Genomic DNA, 14,622 nt, shown 5'->3' with positions numbered 1-14,622 from the left:
GTAAAGATGACAACCCTCATCTCTATGGTGGTGTTGCTCATGAGAATGAGAATAACACCACTACACCAATTAATAAGGACGTGCCAGGCCACTGAAATGTGACTAAGGCTTGAGTCCCCTGCACAAAGGGAGAGTCTTGATAAGAAGGCAGAGTGAGGGAAGGGATGGACCGGGACAGAGATGGCACAGGAGTTGCCAGGAAGAGTGTGTTTAGCGTGAGTGGAGGGTATTGGAAGACAAGCTCAAGAAAAGAGTACAATATGGGGAAGGAAAAGAGGGAGGAGAAGAAGAGAATTTTTAATGTTAAGACAAAAGGTTTAAATACATTCTTCTGGCAAAAGAGAAAATAACTTTTTCCATTGAGGGGATGGTGAATGAAGAGTGGTAATTTAGGAAAACTCATTTGGCACTGGAGGTATTGAACTGGAGGCAGAGTGCAGGGGGGAGGGGACAAGGAGAGGACAAGGTGATTGCAGTAGCCTGCATGTGCAAGTGTGAGAACCCAGGGACCATGGGCCTCAGAAGAAAGACATAGGGTCTGAAGCCAACCGGGGAGTAAGAAAGATGGGGCAGGGTCATAGATTTAATGGGAGAAAGTAAGGAAAAGGGCACACCAAGAATGATTCTAATTATTAACATCATTAAGGAGGTCAGGACTGGACATGCTTGGAGAGAAATAGATGGTCAAGTTTTAAGATATGTTTGAAAGCATGGCAAGCGGTGCCTGTGAAGGTGTTTAACAGAACATTAACATGGGTCAGTACTGAAAGAAGGATTGAGAGGGGAGACAGAGGCATGGGCTAGGGAGGTTCATTTTAGCAAAGGGAATTTGTAAGTGGTGGTTGAGTGGACTGGGAATCCATGACATGTCCCAAGGATGGGACATGGAGCTAGGAACTTTAGAGGACATAGAGGCAGCCAAGGAGAGGCAAATAGTTTCCAGAAAGAGGAGAGGGAACACAGGGCAGAGAGCATTTGAAGAGTGTGGCTACCAGTGTGGAACATGGTAGGATGCTGAGCCCGCACGAGAATCAAGAAGAATCACTTGTGTTGGTATTCAGAAGTCATCCAAAGGCTGGTTTTTGATGTTTCTTTGAGTCCCTTTTAGTAATCATTTAAATCTTTCAAATAAGCCAAAGAACAAAGTTTACAGATACAGTTCCCTGCTCTAACCCTTCACCTCTGCAGTCAAGACCACTGATTACCCGAGCACTGTGATCCCTCCTTCCTCAGGATTACATTTCAACAGCCGGTGGCCAAAGTGCACCTTTGCATTGGGGTATTTCTCAACAGCTGAGGAGACAAAGAAAATGAGCAAATGGAAATGAAATTCCAATTCTTATTTCACTTAATGAAATTGAAATTATTATTTCCTGAGAACAGTAATGATAGAGATGTTTATTCTTAAGACTGTAATAATGAATTAGCACAAAGTGGTAATTTGACAGCTATTTGGCAAATGTTCTAGGATAATTTGGTAGTAAAAGAGATGAATACAAATCAACTATCCTCATCTAAAAAAATACAACTAATTCCATTATGCAAATTCTTACGTTACTGTGATGGTTGTCACCCTGGAAAAGAAGCAGGCATCACATATTTTAAAATTTGCCTCTAATTTCAGATTTTGTGATTAGAAATACTCAGCCAAACTCTTCTTCTCATGCTATGCCTCATTCTATATCTCTTTTTAGTAGTTCTCTAGACTTCTGAGTCAAGTCACAGATATAGATTTTGATACTAATTCTTTTTGTAATCAAACACTGGAACACTGAGGGAAAAAATAAGAAGATCTAAAACTTCTCAATAAATAGAATCAAAGTATTCTGGTGCTTTTTTTTATTTTGCCTGTTAGCAATCTATAGAAATTAATGAATTATCATATTCTTGTCATAGCAGTAAATACGATTTTTGCCCCTATTAATTCTCATGGAGAGGAGATCTATAATTACAGGTTATTTACTGTTCTTAAAGCTACAAGTCAGACCTACTTATCTATGTTTAAGAAATCTTTTGACAAATAACTTTGGAGAAATCAGAATTTATCTGAACAACTAAGGATATCTTTTATAAACCCTAAATGTGTTTTAACTCTTGAAAAAATTAAATTAAATTACGTTTATTTTTTATTTAAGTGTACACTAATACATCCCAAAGAATTTTCCACAGAACACTAGTCCTGGAATATGCTCCCGAAAAAAACTGTTTTGTGGTCAGAGTGATTGGAAAAATGCTAACACTCTGACCTTCTAGGCTGTGCGGTCCTGGTCCTCAACCACATGTGGCTCAAGTCCTTGAAATGTGGCTAGTCCAAATGGAGATGTGTTGCACCCACTGGGTTTTGACAACTTAGTACCAAATAAAAAAGGTCTCATGCATCACTGTCTTCCGTTGATGACCCATTGAAATGATTATATTTTGGATATAAATATATTGTTAAAATTAAGTTCACCTGTTTCTTTTTAGGCCTTTAAATGTGGTTAATATAAAATGTTAAATTATACAAGTGGCTGGCCTTTGTGGCCAAATCTTGGACAGTGTTGCCCTAGAAAATCCACGATGCAGACTAGCTGAATAAAGGCCCTGAGAAATACTGTAAGAAAACTTTCAAAACTTGTTTCATGCAGGATTTATCAAACTTACTTGATTGCATGCCCTTTTCCTGCTTGCTTTGCTTAACAATTATTAACAAACCCCTCCCTCCCGGCCCTGGACAGTGAACCATGAAACAATCCTACATGAGATGCAGGGGAATGATTTTGTCACCACACCTTCAGAGGGGAGGCTGTGCAGTCAGGAGGGAGTGTTTGCACATGGAGCTGGCAGCTCACATGTTTGTGTAAAGGAAGGACAATTGTGGGAGAGAGTTTATACGCCAAACAACGTTTAGAGGTTAAGAGAGTCTGTTTGGTGGGGGGGGGGGGGGGAGAATGGGCTAAATGGGTGATGGGTATTAAGGAGGGCACTTGTGATGAGCACTGGGTATTTTACGCAACACTACTCCTGAAACCAATATTACACTATATGTTAACTAACGAGTTGAAATAAAAACTTGAAACTTATAAAAAAAAAAGATAAAATAAAAATAAAATAAATGAAATGAAAAAAAAAGAGAAAGTCCATGTACACTTTATTCGCATATTTCTGGCATTTATGAAATTGCACACTGTGCAGAATGTTCCCAAGGAAAACCAGGTATGGGAGCTTCTGGTCTGTCCACCAAGATCAGCTCTTCCCAGGTTGTAGCTCCTACTGCTAGCAGATATTTCATGTGTAATATTGGAGGTACTGACTCTAGGAGATAAAGGCATGGACTTTGGAGTAACAGATCCAGCTCCAGCACAGACTCTACCACTTATTAGCAGTGTGGGCTGCTGTACGGGGAGCATGAGAAGCCTCCTCCCCTGTCAAACTGAGGGAAAAGGAGTTCCTGCCTCACAGAGCTGTTGGGAGGGTTATAAAAATCGATGCGCTATAGAGCATCTATAGAGTGCTCTATAGAGCACTTAACACACTCCCCGGGGTCTCAGTGAGTGTTTGCTCTCATTCTTAATAAATTCAGAGATGCTCTAAAGAGATTGTCTTAGGTTGGCCATACCACTTTTTAAAAAGCTGTTTTGTGGCTTCTTGAGATCAGTATCAGTATATCTAGCCACCTACCCACCCCCCCATCTACCCATCCAAAAGATGGTCTTGCAAGTGTAAGTCAAGAAGTAAAATTAAGAAGAATATTGAGCCCTATTTCTGAAGTCCTTCCCAGCACACCTCCTGCCAGCTCAATTCAATTCAACAGAAACACTGCAGAATCACTCTGGGTAGAAGGGTGGGGAGAAACACAGATAATCATGTAGAAACTCTGCTTTCCAGAACTCAGAGGCTGCTGGATTACAGAGAGGAGTTGATTTAAAAGATAGTTTTGAGGAGGGCACCTTTTGGGATGAGCACTGGCTGTTGTATGGAAACCAATTTGACAATAAATTTCATATTTAAAAAAATGTAAAAAAAATAATTACTCAAGTGTTATGTTCTGCAGGGAATGAATCTAATTAGCACAAATACTGAAGAGGAGAAAAAGCTGTTATGGCCAAGGGCTACCTGGCAGGTGATTGCACTGATCATCCATGCTGCAAGTTTAATTTGCAATCCAGTGGCTTCTCCATTAACGGGTGTGTCTGTAACACATTAGAGTCCTCAAGGTTTTATGCCTTCCTCTTTTTCAACCTCCTACACCCTCTGCTATTTGGTTTCCTACAATTCCTACAAATTGGCCCCTGTGCTCTGGCTTTAAGTTCAGGGTTGGCTTTATGCACCCAGGGATTATCATAATACTCTGAAGACTGCAGCCCTCTTCAGCCTTCAACTACTGCTTTTTATCTTTCCATAGTGAAGAGCTAATCGTGTCATTTTGCAAATCATTCGAGGGTATCTGTTCCTCTAGTCCATGAGTTCTTCAGGGGTGAACACTCATTCATTCCAGTGTTGAAAAGACAATAGGAATTCAACGTGTGTTGAACAAATGATTTTTATTTAGATCAGTGACAAGATGAAAAAGAGATGCCAGAGGATGCATCACTACTACTTTTCAAGGACGTTGTATTGTACATAGCCTTGCCCTTAATAACCCATGAATAACACATGAAAAGGAATAGTAAGCAAATCCCAGTGAATCATGTAACAGGGTTAGGCTTACGTGCTTTACTGAAAGTGACAACAGAATAAAGCATTGGACTTACCAGTCAACAGCTCCTTGTTTAGATTTTCTCTGCTTATAGAAAGAATATACTGCAAGAAAAATATAGTAGATACTGTTTACTTCTGAAGAATAGACAAATATTATTCATTATTATTCATTATTATTCACATTATTCATTATTATTCATTCGGCAATAGGAAATACTTAGCAGAAGTTTGCAAACTTAGTTTTATAACCATTTAGCTAATTAGCCTTTTAAAAATAAACACTTTAACCAAATACATATAAAACAATGTTCAAGTTACAACTTTGGCTTTTTCAAGGTTTGATATTATAAAAACCAAATCCTTCTTTTATAGCAAAAATGTTATTTTTACTAAGATAGTTTTAACAACATCTTATATTTTCATTTAGATCTACAAATTGATGTGTTAGAAAAACTTCAGTAATGACAGCGACGTTGGAATAAATGTGGTATTTCCTAAAGAGACTACCTGGAAGGCATTCATTAAATGTGAAAGGAATGTGTGTTGGGGGGGATGGTAATGGTGAGGAAATTGTGCATAGAGGCAGGGTCAGCCCTCCCTGGGACATGTGTTCTTTATTTCTGACTTTATAGGACAATTAAACAGGGCCTCCTGTTCCAAAAGGCACAATGGGCACAATGCCCAGGGTCCACATACTTTTAGGGGTTCACGAAAATGTTTTAATTTTAGTTTATACTGAAATTAGAAGAAAAAAAATAAATGTAATGAATCTATGGGAATGAATCCAGCCTGGGTTATTTTATTTTTATTTATTTTTTTAATGTTTATTCATTTTTGAGGGACAGAGACAGAGCATGAGAAGGTGAGGGGTAGGGAGAGGGAGACACAGAATCTGAAGCAGGCTCCAGGCTCTGAGCTGTCAGCACAGAGCCTGACGTGGGGCTCAAACCCACAGACCATGAGTTCATGACCTGAGCCAAAGTTGGATGCTTAACTGACTGAGCCACCCTGGCACCCCAGCCTGGGTTATTTTCATCTTTATACCAATGCCCTCCTAAAATCTAATTTTTAATATTTATTGTTTCAGAGGGAGAGGGACCCACAAAGGCGAAAGTGCCCACCTAGGGCCCGTGAAAGTCATAATACAACATCACAGTTCAGGGTGAATCTATTCTTTAAAACTTTAAAGCATATGTTTCCCAAATTTTGAAACATCACATCATTTCATACAAATATGCTCATTTTATAAATCTTCACCTCATCCCAAAGTAGACATTTAATATTAACAGTGAACCCTACAGTTGGTGTAAAAACAATTCGGTCATGCTACAGAGGCAATGACTGAAGAGGGGCTTCCTGTGTCTTTGCTATGAATTAAAACGAACAGGACTTCATTCTCTGCCTCTTTTGTTCTGTTTTCCAGTCTTCTGTGTCATTAATGACCTAATTTCAATGGAAACCACACTTGCCATTCAAAATATGTTTGGAAACATTTAAATTAGGGAAACTCATATACGGAGGGAAACTATTCTTTCCTTATCAGTGGCCAGGCTTGGTTGACATCTGCATCATTTGGGAACTGATACACACATGGGTCCTGTGGAGAGTCCCTGTCCTTCTACCCGGCATCTGCAGGCAAAAGCTAGAGCCTCCCCCATCAAGCCCCACTTCTCCAATGCCTATTCTAAAAAGTTGGTCTTATGAAGAAAAAATAAGAACAAACAAGTCTTCACCATACATGTTAATCAAATTATAGCGTTGTTCACCTTGAACTTATATAGTGATGAACATCCATTGTTTCTCAATAAGACTGGGGGGGTGGGTGGAAACTGCATCTCTGGTGAAGGCTACAAAGAAATAATTCTCATAGTCCAGCTCCACATTTCCTATCTGGATAGCTTTATTGAACTTATTTATCACAACAATGACAAAAACAAAAAAGAACTCTGCTTGTCAGCTGGCAGCCATAAATTTCAAATAGCAGCTCAAATGACTACAATTTAGTCTATTTTGTGAGTCAGTATTCAACTGTCCTTACTCCTCATATTGCATTTAAAAAAATCCTATGTATTCTTCCTAGACATATAGTAGAGTAATTATAAATGAATTCAACATTAATCCAAGACTGAAACTGGCTTCTGTCTGTTGCTTAGTGACTCAGTTGTATTTTACAGACCAAGTTGTTTCAAACGAACCTTCACAAATGTCCTTAATAAATACAACAGTGATTAAAAAAAGAAGAAACAAGTCAGGAAGGATAAAGAGGTCCTTGTAACCAAAACATTAACAATGAAACCTAAAGGAAGTTTGATAATCTCCTTTGGAGATTTGTACAACAAGAGTTGCAGTGCTGACTTTTTCAGATATTTTAGAAAAACATGTTTACACCCTATATCCTGAAAGCCTGTAAAAGGGAATGTTTCCTACTAAGGGGACTCTATTCCTCTATTTGGGGCATAGGAACTGGGGAGCTAGGGGAGGTGGGGGGGGGGATGGGAGAAATAGGTGAAGGGGATTAAGAGAACACTTATCCTGATGGGCACCTAGTAGTATATGGAAGTGTTGAATCACTATCGTGTGCACCCGAAAGTAATATAACACTGTATGTTAACTACACTGGAATTAAAATAAAATTAAAAAATTTTTTTCTCTGCATCATTAAAAAAAATTGGGGAGCTCTGACCTGCTCTGTATGTCAGAGAATATTTTGATAGTTCCCAGGACAATTTGGGAGGGAGATGGCTGGAATGAGCAAGACTGGAAGAGTCTGGACCCTGCCAGGGAGGAAAGGCAGAGAATACAACAGCTGGAGGAAGGAGACTCAGAGAAGGTTGATGCCAACAGAAGATGGGCTGCCTGGGGATTTGCAGAAATCCTGGGGTCATGGGGAGGGCTTTTGACTTCCACAGGCTGTGGAATTGAGTGATTCAAGGCAATTTTATGTAGCTCTTAAAGGAGGCCCCATGTTCAACCCTGTCATAAGAGTAATGATGCAAACCAAAGAAAGAAAGGTGGCTGCAAATTTAGCACTGACTGAGTTCTTAAGAATTGAGAATGACAGGACCGTGGGTGAGTGATCACTTCCTGCTTCTTCTGTGTTGAAGGTCTCATATGGTAACTCCCACCAACACCTTCACCCTCTTGGGCACCAGTAGAAATGAAGCTGTCCCACCCCCACTCCAGTGCTGGGGGTAAGAAACTCAGTTTGGTGTTCAGGTCCACTTCCCTCTGCTCATCTAATGTTCCGATATTCTGAACCATATTTTATTCCTCTGTCTACTCATACTTTGTTGACTCAGTCTCTGGGGAGGGAATGATGTCAGAATTGGCCTTCTTAGCTAACTCCCTGTGAATCCAAGACAAAGGTAGGGATGATTACTGTGGTCACTCTCAATTTAGCAAAAGCAATAATACAACTTAGCAATACTGCCCAGCACTCCTGGGAGCTCCTCCTACACCTATGCTGCGCTGGCCACTGTCCATGAGGACACCTGCCCTGTGCCTCCCTTGATGTTGACCTCATGCACTCATGCAGCCTGTCTCATCATCCGTAAAACAAGGTGGTTGGATTCAACGAATCCAAGGTTGCTGATCACTCTATGATTCTGTAATGCGAAAGTGCATCACAAGTGTTCTTACCCAATACACACTGGGCACTTAAACATTTACATGTTTTTAGAGTTCTTGTCTCACCCAACTTCCGTCCATAGACGGATGCTGCTTTAATTGGGAGAACACTATTTTGCTGCCGATTTAATATTTAAACAAAATGTCCGCCTCAATCCTCGCTTTTTCCGTGAGGTCTTCTCGGAAAACTGAAGCTTCTTCCCTCTCCAAACCATACAGCTGAGCACTCCATCTCTCAGAAGAGTTCTTTTTGCAAGAACTTGATTACCATCTGTCCTCAATGCTTACAAGCTCCTCTCCCAGTCCTCAGTAACCAGCACTAGCACGCAGTATGGAACACAGAAGAGTTAGTGCTTATGACAGGATACGTTTAGTATGTATAGCTTACCCTTGACTGGTATGTGTGAACCTTGTGTTCCTTTCCTACAAGGCCAAGCCCAGCTTGGGGCCACTTGAACAGGACATGTTAATTATCCAAAACTGTTTATCTGATCAGGGATGATCAGTGGATCTTCTTCCCCTTCCTTCTCCTGCCTGGCTCATACATTAAGACTCTGTGCCTATGTTTTTACAATGCCAAAAATAAGCAGGTTACTATTTTAGGAAGTCACTAAATGGAAAAAAATGGATCTTTCCCCACTCCCTCCCATCTCCCATAGGCCCGTAGTTGTTGGAATGTTTTACTTTCTGCCACTTTTTAAATAAATGTTATCGAGTAGAACACACATGATATAACATTTACCATTTTAACTCCTTTTTAAGTACACAGTTCAGTGGCATTAAATACATTCACACTGTGTATGGGCATCAGCAACATCCATCCACAGAAATCTTCATCTTATAAGACTGAAACTCTCTACACATTAAGCAATGGCTCCCCATTTCTCCCTCCCTCCAGGCCCTGGCAATCACCATTCTGCTTTCTGTTTCTATGAATTTAACTACTTTGGATACCTCACATAAGTGTAATTTGGCATTTGTCCTTTTGTGAATGGCTTATTTCACTTAGTATAAAGTCCCCTCCAGTTTCAACCATGTTGTAGCAGGTGTCAGAATCTTTGTTTTTAAGGCCAAATAGTATTCCAGTGTATTTTGTATAGAAAACCTCCCCTTCTCCTCTGGTGAATGTCTTCTTTACTCCCACTTACTACCACATGCACAACACTCTGACACCAGATGTGTTTCGCGGGGTGGGGAGAGGGGGGAGATTCCTCCACCAGGCCATTTCTCAGTGACACAAGCTGGCTGTCCCACAATTTAATCACCCTGACACTATCTGCCTGGATAGCCTCAGATCCTAAAGGTTAGGGTTCAGTGCCATGAGATTGTACCCCCCACTCCCCCCCACACACTTCAAATGCCAATGGCAATACAGTTTGCAACTGGGCTTCTAACCAGTCAACTGTAAGTTAGATGTTTCCATGAGCCCCTCTTCAGGTTCAATTAATTTGCTAGGGCAGCTCGCAGAACTCAGGAAAACAGTAGACTTACTCTTTAAAGGGTACAGATAAACATCTAGATGGAAAAACGTGTAGGGCAAGATATGTGTTTGCCCTCTGTGGGTGAGCCATCTCCAAGTACCTCCGTGTGTTCATGAACCTGGAAGCTCTCTGAACCCCATACTTTTGGGATTTTTGTGGCAACTTCATCACATGGGCATGTTGGATCATTAACTCCACTTCCAGCCCCTCTCCCCTCTCTTCAGATGGGTGGGGCTGAAAATTCCAAACTTCTAATTAAGGCTTGGTCTTTCTGGTGACCAGCCCCCATCCAGGAGCCCACTGAGAGTTACCTCATTAGAACAAAAGACACTCTTATCACCCAGGAAATTCCAAGGGATTTAGGAGCTCTGGATTAGGAATTACAATCAAAGAGCAAATATTAGAAGAAAAGATCTCCTAGTGCTCTTATCACTTAGGAAATTACAAGAGTTTTAGGAGTTCTGTGCCAGGAACTAGGGGTAGAAACCAATATAGATTTTTTTATTATCTTACATACATGGACACCGCATTTTGTTTCTCCATTGATGGACATTTGGGTAACTTTCACTTTTTGGCTATTATAAGTAATGCTACTATGAACATGAGTGTTCAAATATCTCTTCAAGTCCCTGCTTTCAGTTCTTTTGGATACATACCCAGAAGAGAAACTGCTGGATCATATGGGAAATTCTATTTTTAATTTTTGGAGGAATGGCTACACTGTTTTCCATAGTGGCTGCAGCATTTTATATTCCTACCAACAGTGCGCAGGCATTCCAACTTCTCTACATCCTTTCCAGTACTTGTTATTTTCTGTTTTCATTCTTGTTTTCTGAGAGTAGCATCCTAACGGGCGTGAGGTGCTTCAGCCACTTGTATCATCACAAGAGCCACACAGACTTTGTTCCCATGAGCACATGTGCTTTATCTCTTGCTGCCCAGAGTGTGGTCCATGGAGCAGCAGCATGGACACCACTTGGGTGTGTTTAGAATGCATCATCTCTACCTTCACTCTAGCCCTACAGAATCAGACTCCACACTTGAACAAGATCCCAGAGGAGTCTGAGAATCGCTAATCCACCTGCAGTGGGAGCTCTGTGGGAGCTCAGAGACTCAAAGAATATAAACTTCATTTGGGCTCTGCCTTTAATAAAATAAGGCCTTGTTGGAAAAGCAAGTTGGAGTTTTTCTCTGGTTGATAGCTGTTTGGTACACTCATTCTGTCTCAAAGAAACAAACTTAGAAGGTATAAATATTAGATAAAAATACATACTTTCCCCACTCCGTGTGTTACTATGTAAAGATAATAGAAACACAAAGCAGAATAATGGATTTTCTTTTGTAAACTTGATTTCACCATCTGGCCTCTGTTGTTTTAGAAATTATATAGCACTAAACACACTTTTGGTTCATTCTCTAAATTCCATTACAGTTAAATTTAGGGCAAGAGAGTCAGTTTGGAGAAGGTAACAACAGTGTAAAACCCTCTAGAGTTGTTCTTGCATTTTATGCTTGACAATAAATACATAGTAATCTTCTCTGTGTAACTGAAAGGAGATGGGAGAGAAAGGGTGTCCCAGGCCAACATGAACAATGCATAGAGGCAAAGAGCCTAATAGTGATGACAATGTAACTTACTTCTATTGAATGGTTATTAGAAACTGAGCCCTATTGTAAGCATCTCATCTCCTATGGATTAATTTATTAACTAGTGTATGTGTCCAAATTGCAGACCGACACAGGCAATGTCAAAGACAGATCTAGAGACAGGAAGGGCCAATAAGCCAGGGTCAAGTTCCAGACATTAGATTCCACTGTAAGTAAACATTATCTTCAGGGTAAACCAACCTGTGACTTGGTCCCATAGGGAACTGCAGACTTTTTTCCTGAAAGAGAGTGAATCATTCTTGCTCTCATGGGAATACCTTGGGCTACAATCTGAAATAAACCAAGAAATATCAATTTCAATTAGCATAATATGGCATCATAGAATAAGATAGATATCGGTTTTAAAATGTGAGTTTTCAAATATTTTCAAAAAATTTAAAAAATAATGCAAAGAGCCGTGGAAGCACGGTGTTGTAGAAACTTAAGGAAAGCTATGTTCCTGCAGAACTTAATTTTTGATTTTTTTTAACCTTTAGCTTTTGGAATCGACTTAACTTTTATCTGGTCTAAATCACATATTACAATTAAGGAAAATGGGTCAGTGTCAGAGAGGCTGAGTGATTTTCTCATGATCACAAAACAGAGCAATGCATGAGGAGTAAAACCCAGGACTTCCAAAACCTCATGCAAGGTATTTTCCCACACACATATCTGAGGAAACTGGAAATAGAACTGACATCCATACTGGCTTATATGATCATTGAAAAGGCACTTTGTCAGTAACAGTATAGCAGAAAAATATATTACTTCTGTTCATATTTCCAAGCTACTGCTAGACAGTGAGAAGTTTGGCAACGCTGAGACTACATGAGGACCCACAATTCTTATCCAAACCCTTGAGGGCACATCAGTTTCAGGATTTTAAAGTTTTCAAATTTTAGATAGGTAATTCTAAGGATATCACATAATGCCCAGTGGACTCTGAGGCATCACCCCAAAACAGAGTTCAAATATCTGTAGCAAAACATATTCACACTAACCAAGATTTTTTTTTTTAAGCCATAAAAAGCGTCACATCTGGTCAAGTTTGCTGCTGAATCAGTGATGAGAAGTTTTCTGTTTCCAGAGCTCTTTGGAGTACAGAATTGTGGGTGAGAGATTATGGACTTGTATGGTCAAAAGAATGAGGTTTGTAGGCCGGCCTCCTGTCATCCTGGATGCAACCTCAGGTCACACTTCCTGTAGGCTGAGACCCACCATTGGATTGCAAACCCAGTGTCGGAAGAGATCATCAGGGAGAGTCACAGGATCCCCCTGCCCTCATCATGCCCCAGTTCCCCAGGCTGCCTCAAGTGTCCAATGTTCACCCTCCTGCCAAATTTAGAAGTTTGAAAACCTTTGTAGACTGAGTTTCCATGCAAAGGTTCTTGACGTTAATTGGTGCTTTGAGCCTGGATGAAATCAAGAATATGCAATTGTTGGAAAATAGCAGGTATTATCTTTTATAAGGAAAATACGTTAACAAGGTACCTGATCTTCCAGGCCAATGGCGTGCAAGGCTTGCCGTCCTCTATAAGAAAGGGCCAAGTTAATGCTTCTTCCACGTGCAAATTTAGCCACTCGGAGATCTAAGACATTGAAAGTAGACTCTGTATTACACACAGCTCATTATTATCTTAGTACAGAGTGAGCAGATAGCACCTGAATAACTGGTGCATTCAGGACCAAGTTAAAAGACCTTGTTAACTCCTTTAAAGAAAACACTAACAGTAGTAATTTTGTATTAAGTTAAATTTAGATAGTTGAGGTTAAAAAAAATGAAGTTCCTCTTTCTAAAAAAAAATTCTTTTTAAAATGTAAAGAGATGGAAATGCAAGCTGATGCAGCCACTCTGGAAAACAGTATGGAGGTTCCTCAAAAAACAAAAAATAGAACTACCCTACAACCCAGCAATTGCACTACTAGGCATTTATCCAAGGGATACAGGTGTGCTGCTTCGAAGGGACACGTGCACCCCCATGTTTATAGCAGCACTATCCACAATAGCTAAAGTATGGAAAGAGCCCAAATGTCTACTGATGGGTGAATGGATAAAGAAGATGTGGTATATATATACAATGGAGTATTACTCGGCAATCAAAAAGATGAAATCTTGCCATTTGCAACTTCGTGGATGGAACTGGGGGGTATTATGCTAAGTGAAATTAGTAGTCAGAGAAAGACAAATATCATATGACTTCACTCATATGAGGACTTTTAGAGACAAAACAGATGAACATAAGGGAAGGGAAGCAAAAATAATATAAAAACAGGGAGGGGGACAAAACAAAAGAGACTCATAAACATGGAGAACAAACTGAGGGTTACGGGAGGGGTTGTGGGAGGGGGGATGGGCTAAATGGGTAAGGGGCACTAAGGAATCTACTCCTGAAATCATTGTTGCACTATATACTAACTAATTTGGATGTAAATTAAAAATTTAATTAAAACATTTAAAAAAATCAAAAATAAAATTAAAAAAATAAAAATAAAAAAATAAAATACCTATAAGGACACACACACAGACACACACACACAAAGGAAAGAGAAAAATGATAGAGGAATGTTTTACAGTGGAAATCTTTTTCTTGCTATTCTGAAATACCACTGATATACGATGGTTATATCAGTAAAAGAAAATGTAATGAGAAAGAAGTCAGAGAATCAGAACCACATCTCATAATTTTCAGTAATGTCTTACCTTCCCTAGCTTCATATACATCAACTTGGAAATTCCTCTTTGCAAGGAAGCATGCATTTAATGATCCAACCTAGGAATTAAAGCAACGTTTTTCATATTTTTCTGACATCACAAATATAGGGAATTTTTACTGGTAAAATGCAGCATCATGTGTCATTGTATTTGTACTGTATTTGGCTGTCACATCGATTTATTCAGTCACTACCAGAAAGCACCATTGGAAAAATAGTGGGATTAACTCAGGATTAAACGGTATCATTTCAAGAGGTAGCTTTGGTGTTTTTTTGTTTTTTTTTTTTTTGTTTGTTTGTTTTTTTAATTTGTTTTTTTTTCAACGTTTATTTATTTTTGGGACAGAGAGAGACAGAGCATGAATGGGGGAGGGGCAGAGAGTGAGGGAGACACAGAATCGGAAACAGGCTCCAGGCTCCCAGCCATCAGCCCAGAGCCTGACGCGGGGCTCGAACTCACGGACCGAAAGATCGT

General features: G+C 39.8%; 1 protein-coding gene across 1 annotated transcript in view; it reads right to left on the bottom strand.

The window, feature by feature from the left end:
• Positions 1–14,622, bottom strand: part of KMO (kynurenine 3-monooxygenase) — a 57,223-nt gene that overhangs the window by 21,539 nt on the left and 21,062 nt on the right. The window contains 5 exon segments of the mRNA XM_045453108.1: positions 1,206–1,293; positions 4,734–4,782; positions 11,637–11,726; positions 12,927–13,024; positions 14,137–14,206. Of these exon segments, the coding sequence (XP_045309064.1) occupies positions 1,206–1,293; positions 4,734–4,782; positions 11,637–11,726; positions 12,927–13,024; positions 14,137–14,206 (395 nt within the window).

The sequence above is a fragment of the Leopardus geoffroyi genome, chromosome C3 (assembly GCF_018350155.1).
Source record: "Leopardus geoffroyi isolate Oge1 chromosome C3, O.geoffroyi_Oge1_pat1.0, whole genome shotgun sequence".
In the NCBI taxonomy this organism is placed as follows: domain Eukaryota; kingdom Metazoa; phylum Chordata; class Mammalia; order Carnivora; family Felidae; genus Leopardus; species Leopardus geoffroyi.
The sequence above is the reverse complement of the archived record's forward strand: the minus strand, read 5'-3'. Positions and strand labels throughout refer to the sequence as shown.